The sequence below is a fragment of the Dasypus novemcinctus genome, chromosome 12 (assembly GCF_030445035.2).
Source record: "Dasypus novemcinctus isolate mDasNov1 chromosome 12, mDasNov1.1.hap2, whole genome shotgun sequence".
In the NCBI taxonomy this organism is placed as follows: domain Eukaryota; kingdom Metazoa; phylum Chordata; class Mammalia; order Cingulata; family Dasypodidae; genus Dasypus; species Dasypus novemcinctus.
The window spans coordinates 48872164-48890746 of record NC_080684.1 but is presented as its reverse complement, the minus strand read 5'-3'; the positions used below and the strand labels follow the sequence as shown (position 1 = coordinate 48890746).

The window sequence follows — 18583 nt, the reverse complement described above, 5'->3', positions numbered from 1 at the left end:
TTTTTAAACTTTCTTCTGGCAAATTTCTAACTTCACATGCTAAAGCTAAAAGATGGTTAGATTAAAAAAGTTAACTCTGGGAGGCGGACTTTGGCCCAGTGGTTAAGGCGTCCATCTACCACATGGGAGGCCCGCGGTTCAAGCCCCGGGCCTCCTTGACCCGTGTGGAGCTGGCCCATGCGCAATGCTGATGCGCGCAAGGAGTGCCGTGCCACACAGGGGTGTCCCCCGCGTAGGGGAGCCCCACGCGCAAGGAGTGCACCCATAGGGAGAGCCGCCCAGCGTGAAGGAGGGAGCAGCCTGCTGAGGAATGGCGCTGCCCACACTTCCCGTGCCGCTGATGACAACAGAAGCGGACAAAGAAACAAGACGCAGCAAAAAGACACAGAAAACAGACAACCTGGGGAGGGGAGGGGAATTAAATAAATAAAAATAAATCTTTAAAAAAAAAAAAAGTTAACTCTGTGCAAATTAAGTTGCCATGGATTTTCCTTCCTAAGGAGACAATTATTTCAAGCTTATCTAAGTCTTTAGAGTCTACAACAGATCCCAAAAGGAATTTACTATTACTTTCATACCTGGTACAAGTACAGGAATGTGTTGTGTTAGCGCTCCAGGTAATACGTTTACCAGTTCAGTTAACATGTTAAAACAACACTGCCGAGTCTTCACACTTTTTTCTTTCATCTGTTTGTGCAGCGCTTTAACAATGTTGGGAACCTGCAATTATCACATACTCATTAGCTGGTTCAGCTGTTGAAATTATCTGTTTATTTAACATGAATTGTGGAGAATGGGAGAATTTATCTTTTTATTAACTTCACAATTCAGCTATCTTACTGCTGTTGAGACTGTTTCATACATATGAACAGAGTATGTATTAAATGTTCCTTTGTAACTTATATTTGCTTGATACTGAAATTAAAGAAACCACCATTCAACTGTCTATAGAGAAAATGGTCTTCACTCGATTAATTTTAATTTTAAAAGCATGAGAACAAATATAATTCTGGCCAAAATTTTAGGAGCATAATTTATAAATGGTATTCTGAACAAAAAAGGCACAGATAAGCAACAAAGGAAAGGACAAATGGAAAAGCAACCATCAAAGTGTTCTTTTTTTATTTTGCTTTCAGTTTTCTGGTACAATGACATTCACCTCACTTCAAATGCAGCTGCAAAAAGCTAGAATATAATTTGAGAACATCTGCTCTAAACTTTCTAATAATTTGTTAGCCAGTAAAACATAGAGGGTCTCTTCTAATAAAGGGCATGTATGGCAGAATACAAGAAGCTTCTAAAATCCCTCAATAGCAAAACATGTAGAGATTTAAAAACAAAACAAAACAAAAACAAAAAACCCAAACAAAACCCACCTACAGATGCATACCATAATTGAATCATCTGAGAAGTAGAGAGAAAATATCTAATTACCCGCAGCACTATCACAATTTCCCATTATTCTTAGAACCTGAATTCACTGGTTTAATTGCTCATGTTTTCCACACCCTACCCCAAGAAAAGCTTGTATCTTTCCACAATTAATCTTCAATGTTAATCTTTATGAGTAAGTTCACAAAATTTGCACTCTTGAAAACTGATTTATCTGCACTTCTCAAAAGCAAGAAAGACATGATATATACATGCCCTCCCTAGTTTAGTTTAGTCCCTTCTCAACATTTGTCTTGTAGTCTATAAAACAGACACATTACGTACCCCATAGAGTTACTGTAGGGATTACAAATAAGACAGGAAAATCTCTAGCATATACTAAAGAGTCATGCATATACTACATAGCCCCAAATATACTAAGTGGGAGCTATATAGTTTAGCATCTTCAAAAAAACTGTTCTAAATTCAAAAATGCTTATATTAATTAATAATAAGAACTGGCATATGTATACATATATATATATATATATATATATATATATATATCTCAAGCACTATGCAGCAGACACTACACTAAACATTCTACAGTGATCTCTGGGTAGATATTTATAAGTAAACCCCTACTACAAATGAGAAAATGAGTTTCAGAGAAACGATTAAATACCTGGCCCAAGATTACACAGTAAATTAGGAGTGAAGCCAGCTATGAACACAAATAGCCTGACTCCACAGCTCTAAGACCTCTCCATTAATGTCAAATAAAGATTACTTTTCTGATTCCAAAAATGTTTTTATAGTTTATCAAGTAAAATCAAGGAAACTTTAACAACTTCTTATTAGTAGCATAATATGAACAAATATTAACTAATATACAACACATCCCAGACAGTTCCAATCCCCATATCAAGTTATGCTTCTAAGAACAGTAATAAACAAAGGGCTCCTTAACTTTCTGTTCCTCTAAAGATTCTGCAACTCATACTACCAATCAAACTTTTTATTTTTGAGAATCACATTTACTAAAATAATTTTCTAAGCCATACTTTTAAAACCAACCTGACTCTGAAGCATTGTTAAAGGTGTTTCTCCCTGTTCCATTGCATCAGGGTCACAAAGCCAACTTTGCACAGGACGTGTTTGCTTCAAAAGAGAAAGGTATGCATGGAAAACATCTGCCTTTACATTCTCTTCACGCTCTTTAAATCTGGATATCAGTGCAGGAGAGACAGTCTTGTAGAATTCTGGAAGCATTTCATGTCTTGTGCTTACTACAGCATCCAAGCACTTAGCAGCTGCACGTCTCACTTTCCAACTCATGTCATCGTCATCGCTGTATTCATCATCACTCCCTAAAGAATAGTGTTAATGTAAACAGGCTATTGATCATGAAAAAAATATATTGTTAAATACATAAAATGAATTGATATTCAAAACCAAGATGGTTATTCTAACTTTTCCTTGACATATACAGCAATAGTTTCAAAATGAGAATATGAACAGATGTATACTTTGTTTCTTATATGATTGTGTTTATTTGTTAAGCATATCCTGTTTTTGTGAGTATGAATTGTCTATATACTTACCCCTTTAAAATAATTAACACAAACTTTTTTCAAAGTACAAATATTTGTAAAATTACAGATTTCCCAGCCTTTGAAACAATATGAATAGAAATTCAATTCAAAGGACTCACTTGTCATCATAAGAAAATCAAAGAAACATTTCATGAAGTTCATAAGATAAACCATGAAGTAGATTTGTGACTATACATGTGTGATAAAAAGAATGGTTATCAATCACAGGACATGCTGTAGAAGTAATTTTCAGGGGCAGGGGATGGGGAAAGATTCTGACATCAGCTTTTTTGTGTGACTACAACGCTTTTTAAATTCTATTTGGTGATGGGCAATTAAAACAAATGTTTATTCTCAAACTTTCAAGATTCTGTCTGGATGTACTTTAAAGACATAAGCATTAAGAATTATTCTCATTTATATTCCCCAGATGTTTTATGTGTATGAAATTTCTAAAAAAAGTATCCCCTTCTAATATCAACAGGCTGAATCAGTTGGGAAACATGAAATCAGAAGAGTGGCAAAAATATCAGTAGTTCTGGTGAGACAAAGTCTACAATTATCTAACATTAATTCTGTAGTTCCTACTATGAGTATAACCCTGAAATGATTCCTTAACTGGGAAAAAAGATGATGTCATCTCTCCACTGTCTTATATTCCAATCAGCTTAACGACATCTAAATGTAGCCAGCCATGCCTTAGAAAATTCTAGAACATTTAATAAAATTTTCCAATCTTCAAAAGATTTACTTAACTTCCACCTTAGCATGCTGTAGGACTATTAAAGCAAATACTGTTAAACCCAAGTCACTGGATTTATTCACGAACACCTATTTAGATAAAAATTGAAAGTACTGCCCAAAATAGACTATTTTCTTAAAAGCAAATAAATCAATGCATTATGTTGATTATATGAATTGCAGTAACACCATGGTAGAAAGATATTAGGTAATTAATCCATATAACTGATTAAGCAGCTCAAGGGCCTGGTCATAGTATTATACAAGCTAAGGCTTCTCTTCAATAATACAACATATATTTATTGAGTGCCTACTCTGTCAAGTAAGAGTCAATAAGAGAATAAAAATAAAATCTCTGCCCTCACAAAGTTTATTTTCTAATAGGTGGAAGATAGTCAATGACAGTATGTCATAAATTGTTCAAGAGGGAAGAGGGAAGCGGACTTGGCACAACCGATAGAGCATTCGCCTACCACATGGGAGATACACGGTTCAAACCCAGGGCCTCCTTGACCCATGTGGAGCTGCCCCACATGCAGCACTGATGCGCACTATGAATGCCGTGCCACGCAGGGGTGTCCCCCACATAGGTAAGCCCCACGGGCAAGGAGTGAGCCCTGTAAGGAGAGCCACCCAGCGCGAAAGAAAGTTCAGCCTGCCCAGGAGTGGTGCCACACACACGGAGAGCTGATGCAGCAAGATGGCACAACAAAAAGAGACACAGATTCCTGTGCCACTGACCAGAATAGAAGCAGACACAGAAGAACACACAGTGAATGGACACAGAGAACAGACAACCGGGGGCGGTGAGTAAATAAAAATAAATCTTAAAAAAAAAAAAAAAAGAGTAAGGAAGAAAATAAGAAGCCAAGAAGGAAGGTAAAGGTATGCCAAATGAGAGAAAGCCCTGAAATGGACGACTGGATGATGGTGTTCATGAGAGAAAGGAATCAGGTATAACCCCAGAGTTACTGGCCTAAGCAACTAAGAATGGCAGTGGCATTCTAAGATGGAAAAGGCTTAAAGAAGAAACAGGTTTGCAGGTAATATTTTAGACACGTTCCAAGCAGTTGGATATACGAACCTGGAATTCACAGGAGAGCTCTGGGATAAAGATAAAATGTTGACTGTCAGCATATCAATACTAAAGATAGTGACTAAAGGAGCTCAACAACAGAGTAAGAGTACAACAGATAATTACAAGCACTGAGTCCTGGGACATTTTAAAATTTAGTGGTCAGGGAGATAAACAGGAACCAGACTGCAAGACCGAGAAGGAGTAATCACAAAGATCAGACTACAACCAGGAGAGTAAGGTATTCAAGAAGCAAAATAATGAAATGCTACTGAGATTGAGCAACAGAGTCAAATATTTGTGGTCATTGCCAATCTTGTCCATCATTAGAGGATTGGAGTTCATGAGAGATGGGGAAGAAAGGAATTAAGAGACCATCCTTTTGAGGAGTTCTGCTGTAGAGGGGTGATAGGGTGGCAGGTGCTAGGAGTATTTGGAGGAAAGAGGTTTCTTATATTTTGTTTTTAAAAGATGGTGTAGACTTCATAGGAAAAGTCATTACATAAAGTCAGTAAAAGAATCAAACTACAAACTATTACCAAAAATAACAGGAAACCCACCAACCCATGTATCTAGTCACTTATTCATTAAAACATTTCTATTATGATTCAGCAAATACAAACAGAAACAACTAAACACCAGCAGCTACTATTCCTTGAGGCACTCTCCTTTCTAGAGTAAATACCACAAATCACATGCTATGAAATCAATCTTAGGGACCTCAGAAATAATCTTTAAGTTATTCCTGAACATTAACTGGAGAATGAAATAATATTTAGGATATTTTATGAAAGTAATTGTGTATAAGCAAATAGTCTTTCAAAACCAACCAAACCGCTCTGAATATGTATATACAGGTACTACTACTTTTTATAAAATTGATTTCCCCACTTATAAAAACAATTTGCAGAAAATATGAATAATAATCATAAAAAGAAAACCATAAAATTATTAGTCAAGAGAGAGCTACCAGCAAAATTGTTGTTTTTTTTTCTGTATACTTAAAAAATAAAATTGGGACACAGTGAGTGTGTCAGTCTGATATTATGAATTTCAAAAAGAGATATTACGTCGGTAAACTGGACTGTACCTCTGAGCATGATACCCTTTGACTGATTTAAATTCAAAGGCTTTACATTTACTTAATTAAATCAAGATTAGGTTGTGCAGGGCTTAGTCCCTGCCTCTTTGGCGGGCTGATAAAACAGACTCTCACAGGCAAGTAGACACACAGAGAAGAATACAGAGGAAGAAAGACAGTTCATTAGACACAGCAGAGGTCCCAGGAAGAGAGATGAGCCTGATAGTCTATAGCTGACCTTGTGAAGAGACCAGAGCAGCTAAGCCCCAAAAGAAACAATCCCCAGGGAGAGAGACAAGACTTATGCAGCCTACAGCTGAGCTCAGAAGATGCCGGGACAGACCCTAAAGAGGAAGAAGGAAGGCTGAACCCTCAAAGATATCACCTACCATCTTGTTTCAACATGTGGTAACTGACTTTGGATGAGAAAGTACCTATTATGGTACCTTGAATAGAACTCTTTAGGGCCTTGTGACTTTAAGCTTCTACCCCAAATAAATAACCTTTTTAAGAGCTAACAGAGTTCCGGTACATTGCATCAGCATCCCTTCAGCTGACTAAAACAGTAATTTTTCTTACTTATTTTTCCATTCAACTGATTAAGAGCAATTTCCACATTCTTAAATATTTTTCTAAAACATGATTTTGAGTGTTGCATAGCAATTCACTACAAAGATGCACTAAATTATTTATCTCCTTTAATTGTTAAACACTGAGGTCATTTCCATTCTCACTATTATAAATAAGCAAATAGTTCAATTTGGGGTTAGAATCATCTCTGTCTACATTATTGAGTCTTCTGTGAAAATTTAACAAATTCCTTCCATTTAATTTGAAATACCTTGGTCATCATCATCACCACCATCAGCATCCATAGCATTTTCATCTTCATCTTCATCATCATAATTATAATTTGGATCATAGGTTAGATATTTAAGACAAATATTAATAATGGTAGAAACATGAGGGTATACTTCCTTCGGACATCTAAAAAAGAAACAAGTTACCTTGAACAACTGTACACTTTTCTCCTTGATTACCTAGGACATTTGGCTTTACTACTAGATAGTCTTCCCTTTTTTAAAATAGGAAAGTGGCTCCCAACCTTTCCAACACTCATGACGCTTTATTTTTCTCTCCCACAGACTTTATGTCTTAAGGCCTTTTGTGCTTGCTTCAGGAGCACATCTACTAAAAGATTTATCCTTCGAAATACACTTATTAAACCAATTTTAAGATGAATTTTTCACATTTTAAGACCCCTGAAATCAGAATGATTTTTACAATAATTGGTATGTCATGACTAATGTGGGGTAGTACAAAGAAGTTTACAGATGCTCTATCTTCAACATGTGACTAGAAGATCAAGCCCAGACTAAGATGCTCTTTAGTAACTAGAAATGTTTGTGAAGACATCAGTACACAATACATCTAGGCTTGGTCTTCTAGCTATAAATGTTCACATGGCCAACAAATACAAGAATAAATTGTGTTTTTTGATTAAAGGGATGATAATGAATCCTATAATTTCTCATTTAAAAACTTGATAGGATTATAAAACCACTTCTTCAAACTGTGAATGAAGAGGAATCACTGCAGATAATAGCAAGTGAGGTCTCAAGACAATGTGCTAAACTGTCAACTCGAGCCAAAGATGAAAAAATCTATTTAACCAGTATGACCTTCAAAATACATAAATGCACAATATTTATTAAGCTTTTCAAAAAATGTTACAGCCAAGGTTTCCAAATTGAGAATTAAAGTACTAGCAAAATAGATGTGACAGGCCTAAAAAACTGTTGAAGACATTAAATTAACTGTATACTTATGCTCAAATAATTTACCCCACTACTCTTTCAGGATACAGACTATATTATTTTACTGTCATCTCTTCCCTACTAAGGAGGCTAAATAGAGCCGAAGATAATTAAAGTACCTTCGCCAAGTTCTTTAAAGTTGTAACAATAAGAAGGAAACACTTTCAAAATAAATGTTAAGGACCACATTTTAAAACAGTAAAATGACATATGCTTGGAATGCCATATTGGTTATGTTACTGTTTAATGAGAAACTAATCAGAATGCATCTTAAGTTCAAGACTCAATTCTACCTGTCAGTAAAGTAGCTTACTTCTCTTTATACACTTAATCTATATCTTAACTATTATTCTATCCTTAAGGGAAAACTTTATTTTAAAAATAAAGATCTTACTAAAGTAAGCAAATCCATAAAGACAAAAAGTAGATGTGAGGTTACAAAAGGCTAGGGAGAGAGGGTAATGGTGAGTTACTGCTTAATTGGTACGGTCTGTTTTGAGTGTTAGAAGTTTTGGTGGTCTATTGATGGCAGCACATTTTAAAAACAATTAGTGTCAATGAATGTGTATTTAAAAAGGGTTAAAACAGCAACCAAAAAAAAAAAAAAAACTTACCTTCTCACAAATGATTCAAAGGCTTGAATGCAGTATTCTCTTAATTCATCATCATCTACATTACAAAATTTTACCACCAAAGGAATTATTTTCTCAAGATATTCACCTAAAAAAAGCATATTAGGTTATTAAAATTTTGCAGTAATTTTTAATTAAAGAAAACTTGAAAACATTTTAAACATTTCTTACCTATTCTATGACCAGCTTGCCTACTAATAGCAGCAATACATTGTATGTAGGTTCTTGTTGTTGACATGGAATCATTTTTGGACAGTTCTGACAATAGATGTTCAATAAGATCTACAAAAACTATATTTCCACAGCTCATAACCAGGTGGCCAAGAGCGATAATGGTTCTTTTTCTCACTGCAAGTCTAGGGCTGGTCAACTGGGGGAGCAGACAGGTCAGAATTGAAGGATGGAAATTAACAAGAAGTCCTCCTTGCCTTAAAATAAGAAAGAAAACAACAAATGAATTCAAGATGCTTGAGTACTACTGAAATGCCTAGCTTCTGACCTCAATGTAAATATTTAAAGAGTATAAATTCAGTTGACAATAATCGAAATTCTGAATGAAAGGAGAAGGGAATTCTCACTTTTTCTAACAATGCAACTGAAAACTTAAGTGAATACATCTTTGAAATTTGTATCCCTAAACTACCTCCTGGAATTCAGATCTGGATTTACAATTATAGGCCCTTTTCAACCAACTGGCTTAGGAGCACATCAAAAAAAAACAAACAAATAATCTTGTCACTTTTCCTGTTCCCAGATTTCTAAATTATTTTCTCTATTGATTACAGTTTTGTGTGTGTGTGTATATGGGAGGGCGGGGGGGGGGGGGATTTGCAATATTCAAAACCTCAATATCTCTTGACATCTCTCTTTCTCTGTCTTTCCCCTACACATTTAAATATAAAGTTTCATTGATCCTCTTTCCAACCCCTCTATGCCAAATCATCCAACTTCAATGAGTCAGAAGAAGTCAAACATCTATGATGTATTAGGACAGTACTAACAATCAAATAACACACAGCACCAAAAATTCTGATTGCATTTTCACTGCTTATAAAATGAAGAATAAATTCCTAATCCATCCCAACATAACCCCCAATCTATCAATGATGTCCTTCTACTCTCCTATTCACTCTATAGTCTACAAGACTAGAAAAATAAGGTTTGCCAATTCCAAGACAATTTATGCTAACATATTCTACCACTGGCACATCCATCTGCCCAAGTCCTAGTCATTCTTCGAAATCAATTCAAATGCCACTCTTCCCATAAAAATTTCCTTGATTCTTTTCACTGATTAGGAAGGATGCTTTCTCTTCAAACCCAAGAACACACAAAACTTTCTTTGTGCTAAGTCCCAATATGCCTTATATTATAGCCATTTGTGCCCTTACCGTTGTACCAAACTATAAAGCTCTGTTGCGTACCAGGATGACAGTTCTTTTTTTGTAAATATATCACATGAAGGAACTTAATTATTTTCAAGTTGAATTGAAACAGTAACAAATAACATATACACGAAGAATATGACATATTTATGAAAATCACAGATAAAGTGGAATTGACAGATCCTCCAAAGTATTTTTCCCTAGGAATTGCTTAGGTCTTTCTATATTCCCAAGTTTGACTTCCAGAGGAAAGAAGAAAACGACAAATATATAAAGCCAACCTCCTTTCTCCCATACCCCAAAAATGCAAATTTATCAGCATTATTTTAACTGGAAAATTTGCTACTCCCACTGGCACACCGCCTTACCTAAAGAGAGCACTGTACTCAAGAATTTAAAGAGTAAAATAAAACATGAAAACTGTGCTGAAATGTTTAAATTACAAATTTTATCAATTACTTTTCAGAACTGCAAAAATCATGTTTGTTATGCAATATCATTATAATTATAATTAGCTCACTTCTCCCCTCACTCCCAACTACACACATTTATAGAACAGCTACAATTTTAGACATGAACAGCTGTGGATCAAATTGTATTATATTTATAGGGAAGATTTTTAATAAATGCCCACAATATTTGTATTAGAAGTGATGCAAATAGGCATATTTACCTGCTCAACATATCAGCCATAATATCCAAGGCTTCCAGCTGAACAGAGACATCTTCCTGCTTTGCTATTGCACTGGTAAGACGCCCAGTTATCTTTTTACATACATTAGCAGCTAATGCAGAACCTGCATAAACAAGAAATTACTAATAGTTTCAAGGCAAGCAAGTTTAGTTCCAGCGTGTGTTCATGGCAGTTATAAAATATTCAACACCTCTAAATCTGATAAGACTCAAGAGAATCCATGCTAGAAAAATACGCATTTCAAAAGAGACTACTTTTTAAACTATGGCCCATAGTTAGTAGTAATATTTATATTTTGATGATATTCTTTCATAAACTGTAACATATGTTTCACAATAATGCAAGATGTTGGTGGAGGGGTGATGCATGATGGAATTCTGCACATTATACATGACTGTTTTGTATGCTCACAACTTTTCTAATAAACTCACAACTCACCCTCTCTGTACAGATGGGTGGGGATCCTCCCTTGGCTCAAGGTGAAGTCTTAACTCCAGATCTCAGCTTCCATGGTTTTCCTCTTGAAGTCATTTTCCCTTTAATCTCTCCTTTCCCTGTCCCTTTTATTCCAGGCTGACAGTGGTTTTGTTCATACAGCTCTCTCAAAAACCTCATTGTTTTAGCATGCAAGAAGCAGAGGTCCAAGCCATCAGACAGTAAGACTTTCCACAGGTCTCTTCAATCCTGATTTACAAGTTCCAAGTTTAGTTAAGTCCTCCAATGGGGCACTTTCAACCTGGGAGCTTGATTTCCAGAGGCTTGGAATTTCTAGAATCAGTTTCTGTTTTCTTTGAACCAAACAGTTCAGTCCTCAACATCTCTCTCTCATCTAGCATTTTGCTATAAGCTACAAGCAGAATCCAAGCCGCATTCTCTGTGTTTACTTTGCAAATTCCTTCAGCTAAATGCCTAGGCTCACCATTTTCAAATTCTGCCTTCCATAAAACACCAGGAGTTAATCTCGCCAAGTTTCTGCACTATAGATCACCTTTCCTCCAGGTTCCAATAATAGTTTCATCATTTAATTCTAAGGTATCATAAAAGTCTCTTTAGCATCCACATTACTATCAACAGTCTCTTCAAAGCACTCTATGTCTTTTCTTCCAAGTATCTTACAATTCTTCCAAAAAGTACCACTTACCAATTTACAAAACCCTTCCAGCATTTCGGTAATTGCAAAAGCACTTCCCCACTCCACGGTACCAAATTCTGTATTAGTCAGCCAAAGGGATGCTGATGCAAAATACCAGAAATTGGCTGGTTTTTATAAAGAGTATTTATCTGGGGTAGGAGCTTACAGACACCAGGCCATAAAGTATAAGCTACTTCCCTCACCAAAGTCTATTTTCACGAGCTGGAGCAAAATGGCTGCCGATGTCTGCGAGGGTCAGGTTTTCTGAGTTGCTCCCTTCCAGAGTCTTGCTTCTCTCTGGGTTCAGGGTTGCTCTCTTGCCAAGGTTTGCTTCTTCCTGGGTTCAGGGGTTCCTCTCTTCCTGGGGCTTGCTTCTCTTTCCTCTGTGGGCTTATTTCCTGGGGCTCCGGCTTAAGGCTTCAGCATCAAACTCCAATATCAAAACTCCAACCCCAAAAACCCTCAACTCTGTCTTTTGCCATGCCTTTTATCTGTGAGTTCCCACCCACCAATAGGTGGGGACTCAACACCCTAATGAAGTGACCCAATCAAAGTCCTAATCATAACTTAATTATGCCCAGGTACAGACCAGATTACAAACATAATTCAGTATCTATTTTTGGAATTCATAATTCATAATTATATCTAACTGCTACACCCAAAAAGATACTTAAAACTTTGGGTGAATCACCTAATTTCTCAAACTTCAGTTTCCTCATCTATAAATTAGGGACATGAAGACAACGTTTCACTATGATTGATATTTAGACTAAGTGAAATATACATGCATCATCCAGCATAATTACCATGGTGAATATTTATTAAGTAAATCAATGAAACAACACAGACTACATCTAAATCTCCCCTTGAGAGAGAGAGATAATAATATCATCTGATTTACAGATGAAACAATAGCTTTACTCTGCTAATTTTAGCAAAGAGCTTAGTGGTCAAGACCAATTTAAAAAACTCTCATTCTGAACATTACTTAGACATTTCTGTCAGAGACCAAAACCTAATTAGTCGGCAAATTCAATATTAATTATAGTTTTAAATTTTTTAATTACTAAGTTTAGCTGTAAAAACACTTGGCCTTAATTACAGCTATTAGTAAATCGAACTATTTCAAAGTTATAGCTCAACTTTTTTACAGAGTAAATTCTGATACAAAACAAAAGTAATAATGAAAATAGAAAGCTAATCAGAAATTACTCATGATTTTGGTTACTTTTTCCCCTCACTGCACAGGTTAGTGTTTGGTCAATGTCATGGTGCTTGTAACTATAAAATCATGTTCCAAAATATAAAAATCCTTCAGAACTGGTATTCACATGAGATATTTAAATTCAATTAAAATAGCATTCACTTAAAACTGAAAATTAAGTTTTTCTTAATTGTTCAAAGGGACGCGTACAAAGATCTTTTAAGACAGATGCCTTCTTCCCTCCACAGCTGGAAAAAAAAAAGGTAGGAAGAAAAAAGTGCTCTTGCTTACCACTGGAAGCAGGAGGAAGCTCTCCAATTACTGTTTTAAGGCCAATACTTGAAATATCTCGAAGTTGTTCTTTATCAGAAAGCATATTAGTGCAGAGAGTATCTACAATTGTCTCTACTTGATATTCTTTCACTTTACTCACTAGAGGGCCAAGACTGCAAAAACAAGAAAACTTTTTAAAAATCTAGATAAACACAAATACAGAAAATTAGACCAGGAGAAACAAATTTTCTGTCAGCAACTGTCAAGACCAAGTATATACCAAATCTATATCATAAAGAGGTATAAAAGAAATTCTTGGTTGATAAACTCCTTACATTTGGTTTCCAATATTTGCCCAATGATTCCCATCATAGTATTAAATTAAGATGCTTTCCATTTCCCTTCCTGACATATCCCAAAACCTTCAAATATACAGAAAAAAAACTTTTAAAATAATGACTAATTAGTAGTCTGCTCCTAACAAGTGGGAGGATCCTATACTGCTTCTATCCTGCATATCACTTTGCCAACCTTAACCTTTCCTTTCTATTAACAATAGTCAAATTCTACCTCACAAATCAAAATAATTTGTCTAAATTTTAAAAGCACAAGCAAAAGTCAAACATTTAGTCCTACTCTATGCTCCAAAGCACTTTTCTCAGTATTTTAAACTGTTATTATAGGTTTCCATTTATGGACACCAGTTAAACATTCTTTGGGAATGGGGAGAAGTCCTTCCTTAGTGTTCTTACCATAGACTTTAAGTTAGCACACAATAAGTAATGTTTGGTGCATGAATAGTTATTGAGGAGTCATTGTATTCAAGACTGTACTGAATAAAAAAGGCCTACAAAGGGAGTTTGGCCCCTATCTTTAATAAATGTACAGACTATTGGTAAAAAACTTGCATAAACTACTTGCAAATAACCTGAAGATATGCACTAAACTGCACTGTTCTTTTTTAAAAACTTTTTTAAAATTTGATACTAGTATTCGTTAAGACAGACGACTGCACATAATAGATTTTTAGGTAATAAACTTTGATGGGATGCAGTTAGATAGAAAAGAGGATTTTAAATGGGAAGAAGTTCTTGAAAAGATCCAGAGACTAGAATGGGTAGAATGTGTTTTGGAAAAAAAGTGTAAAAATTTGCTTGACAAAAAAGGCAGATAAAAAAACACAATAGGAAAGGTAGGCCATGGGAATATTAGAGAGACTCTTTTAAAGTGAGACCAGTGAATTTAAAGGTGATGTGGTAAAATTGGAAGCGAAAATATTTTTTCAAGCATAAATGATACAAAGAAAATAGCTTAATTTAATAAAAGGTCATACCAATACCTTACATACAGATGGTCAATAAATAACTGCTGACTGCTTAACTAAAGAAGCAGTAAATAGTGCAATTTGGGGAATTAAAGGAGGAAAGAAGAAAAATGAATAAAGATTGTCTAGAACAATCCAAGAACAGCGTAATCCAAAATTATAGCAGAGACAACATACATGGCAAATACATGAAGAAACATGGTGTGAAATACTGAAAAAAATTTTTTTAAGAAGTTATTTATTTATTTATTTTCTAAAGATTTATTTATTTATTTAATCCCCCCCCGCCCCGGTTGTCTGTTTTCTGTGTCTTTTTGCTGCGTCTTGTTTCTTTGTCCGCTTCTGTTGTTGTCAGCGGCACGGGAAGTGTGGGCGGCAGGCTGCACTTTGTTTCACACTGGGCGGCTCTCCTTATGGGGCGCACTCCTTGCGCGTGGGGCTCCCCTACGCGGGGGACACCCTGCGTGGCAGGGCACTCCTTGCGCGCATCAGCACTGCGCATGGGCCAGCTCCACACGGGTCAAGGAGGCCCGGGGTTTGAACCGTGGACCTCCCATGTGGTAGACGGACGCCCTAACCACTGGGCCAAAGTCCGTTTCCCGAAATACTGAAAATTAGGAGTGAAGATAAAAAAGATTCCAAAAATGATTTAAAGAGTTCTAGCTTCCAGGAATGGCAGAAGACCACTGTAAGATTAACTCTTTTAAGACAACTGTAAAATTTCTGAAACTATTTTTAAAGTTAGATGAATGCCAAAAGACAAGAACAAAAAACAGGAGGGAAAATGTCTACCCAGAATTCTATACCCAATGAAATCAACCTTAGATTTGAAGACAGAGGCAATTTCAGATGACCAAAAAGCTGAAAAAGTCTATTGCCACCAGACATATACTATTAAAAAATGCCAAAGATATTCTGGTATAGGAAAATCACACCAGATGGTAACTTGGATCAAAGGAAAGGCCAGTTGAAATAGTAAATGTGTGGAGATATAAAAGGCTATACTTTAAAAACTATGCTTTTTTTCCTTCCAAATATAAATAATACTATATTACAAAAACAAACATAATTAAAAATACATAAAGCCAACAGTAGCACAAATGAAAGGAAGAAGATAAATGGAACATGTTGTTGCTAGCTTTATAAAATTACGTCAGATGATATACTGTTAACTCTAAATAGGTTGTAATAAATTTAAGTTACAATTTATAATATAATCCCTACCCTAGAGTGTCAAAAAAAGAATGTAAGGAGACACAGCTAAAAGGTTTGTAGAGGAATCAAAATGAAATACTCTAAAACAATGATTGTTGCCAACTTTTTGGTTTCAGGACTCTTTACACTCATTAAAATTCACTGAAGAGAGAGGGCGAGCTGGCAGCAGAGTAAGGATTTCAAATAGTCAATTTGTTCTACAGTGCTAGTTACCAGTCAGAGCTATCTAAGGCACCTATTTGTGGGGGCCCAAGAGAACAGAAGAGCATCCTGCAACATCACTGGAACAAGGGAAGGAGACTGCCCACCTGCAGTGAAGGGAAGGAGACTGCCCACCTGCAGTTAAGATTTGTGAGTACAGTGCTTAAAGCCACGGAGGCAGTACACATACCCTGCTGGCAGTGCAAGCCAACTTCAGGAGTTACCCCCAGCTGGAGTTGGAAGCTACATTTCCCAAAAATGGAGGAGGGAGAAGTGGATTTGGCTCAATTGACAGAGCGTCCGCTTACCACATAGGAGGTCCAGGGTTCAAACCCAGGGCCTCCTGGTCCATGTGGTGAGCTGGCCCACACACAGTACTGACGCAGGAAAGGAATGCACCCCTCAAAGAGAGTCACCCCGCACAAAAAAAAGCACAGCCTGCCCAGGAGTGGCGCTGCACAGACAGAGAGCTGACGATGCAAGGTGACACAACCAAGAGAGAGACAGATTCCTGGTGCTGGTGAAAAGAACGCAGGTGGATACAGAAGAACATGCAGTGAATGGACAGAGAGAACAGATGGGGAGGGAAGGGGAGGGAATAATCCTTAAAAAAATAAAACAAAAAATCCGGAGGAGGAAGAGATGGTTAATCACCAACTTTAGTTACTAATTAGTAAATTCAGCTGTCTAAGTCCAATCCTAAGAACAACTAAAGTTTGAGTCTGTCCAAATCAGAAAAAGACAGTCTCCATTTTAATTCTGTCCCCACCATGAGGGAAAGTGAGGCAGACTGAAAAACATGGTGACAGCAGGGAATGGCTTCTATCCACCCATGAGGTCAGACTGCAGCCCTAGCCTAGGGTGCAGCCCCTCTGGGTCTGCTTTTGGTCCAAACAGACTGGATTGCTGGACACCTGTGGCTAAATCCCAACCCTTAGATAGGACAGGAGGGCAGCAATGCCTCTCTGAGCAACTGCAGGCACTTTCAGCCTACATGGGCTAGACTGCTGGGCAAATCTGAGGCTCCACTGCCGTCCCTGGTAGGGGAAGAAGGGGCCAATGCTTCATCCATTTACCCGGGGAACTGTCATAAGTTTTGACCCACATGGCTTAGTTTGCTGCCCACACCTGTGAACCAATTCCTACCCCAGGCAGGGAAGGAAGGGGCATGAAGCTTCAGCAGTAACTACAGATGGTCTTGACTTGCACAGCCTGGATTACTGGACATGGTCAAGTCTCTGCCCCTACCCTTAGCAGTGAAGAAATGCAAAAAACTTCAGCCTCTATGGCTTACAGTACCAACTGCATCCAAGGCTCCTACTATACAACCAGAAAGGGAAAAAGGGCAAGAAGCAAACTGAAAAGAACTAAAAGAATTCAAACCGGCTAAATACAAGCCACAAAAAAGTTCCAAATTAATTTGAACCAAGTATCAAAGAGGGCCTGTAGCACAAATCCAATAAATAGAAAACCCTAAAGAGAGACACTGCGCAGAATAAACATCTCTAGTACCTCAGATACCAAGACACCAACAAAAAATTATAATCCATACCAAGAAACAGGAAGACACAACCCAGTCAAAGGTACAAGCTAGGCCTCCAGAGGACATAAAGGAGTTGAGACAATTATTTATAGATGTTCAAACAATAAATTCACTAAGATGGCAAAAAAGATTAAGGATATTAAGAAGACAGTGAGTAAGCACAAAGAATCTGAAAACATACAGAAGAAAAATAGCAGAATTATGGGAATGAAAGGCAAAATAAATGAAAATGAGTACATGTGAGACAGCAGATCTGAAGAGGCAGAAGAAAGGATCAGGGAACTTGAAGACTAGCCCTCTAAAAACAAACATACAAAAGAACAGATAAAGAATGGAAAAAACTGAATAGGGCCTTAGGGAACTAAATGATAGCAAGAGGCATGCAAACATATGTGTCATGATGCCCCAGGAGAAGAGAATGGAAAGAGGGCAGAAGGAATATTTGAAGAAATAATGGTAGAAAATTTCCCAACCCTATTGAAGGATGTAGATATCCAAGTCCAAGAAGCATAAGGTATTTCCATTCAAATAAATCTAAACAGACCTACTCTGAGACACATACTAATCAGAATGTCAAATGCCAAAGATAGAGAGAATCCTAAGAGCAGCAAGAGAAGAGAGATGCATCACATACAAGGGATGCCCCATAAGATTAACTACTGTTTTTTCATCAGAAACCATGGAAGCAAGAAGGCAGTGGTATGATATAGAATCTTATATCTGATGAGACTGTCTTTCAAAAACAAGGGCAAGTTTAGAATATTCACAGATAAACAGAAACTGAGAGAGTTGGTAATGAAGGGACTGGCTTTGCAGGAAATACTAAAGGGAGTCCTACAGCCTGAAAAGACAGAGAGAAAGACTTGAAATAGAGTCTACAAATGAAAGGTTAGTAAAAGCAACTAAAAGTTTAAAAAAGGTGAAAGTAAGATAAGACAGACATAACCCGAAGGTCAAAATGGGTTAAGAACTGTCTTGACAGTAATTACATTGAATGTTAATGAATTAAACTCCCCAGTCAAAAGACACGGACTGGCAGAATGGTTAGGAAAATATGACCCATCTATACGCTGTCTACAAGAGACTCACCTTAGACCCAAAGATACAAAGAATTGAAAGTTAAAGGCTGGAAAAAGACTTTCCATGCATGTAGTAACAAAAAAAGCACACAAACAAAAAACTGGAGCTGTACTTAAACTGGATTAAATAACTTTAAAAGCAAAGCTGTTATGAGAGACAAGGGAGGAAATTATATATTAATAATAAATGGGGCAATTCACCAAGAATAACTAACCATAAA

At 36.7% G+C, this 18583-nt stretch overlaps 1 protein-coding gene across 1 annotated transcript in view; it reads right to left on the bottom strand.

The window, feature by feature from the left end:
• Positions 1–18583, bottom strand: part of CAND1 (cullin associated and neddylation dissociated 1) — a 52828-nt gene that overhangs the window by 10770 nt on the left and 23475 nt on the right. Inside the window, exons 3-9 of the mRNA XM_004469035.4 lie at positions 13019–13173; positions 10371–10494; positions 8484–8740; positions 8295–8400; positions 6705–6850; positions 2449–2741; positions 579–720 (exon numbers count right to left, since the gene is read on the bottom strand). Of these exons, the coding sequence (XP_004469092.1) occupies positions 579–720; positions 2449–2741; positions 6705–6850; positions 8295–8400; positions 8484–8740; positions 10371–10494; positions 13019–13173 (1223 nt within the window). The remainder of the gene's footprint in view (positions 1–578; positions 721–2448; positions 2742–6704; positions 6851–8294; positions 8401–8483; positions 8741–10370; positions 10495–13018; positions 13174–18583) is intronic.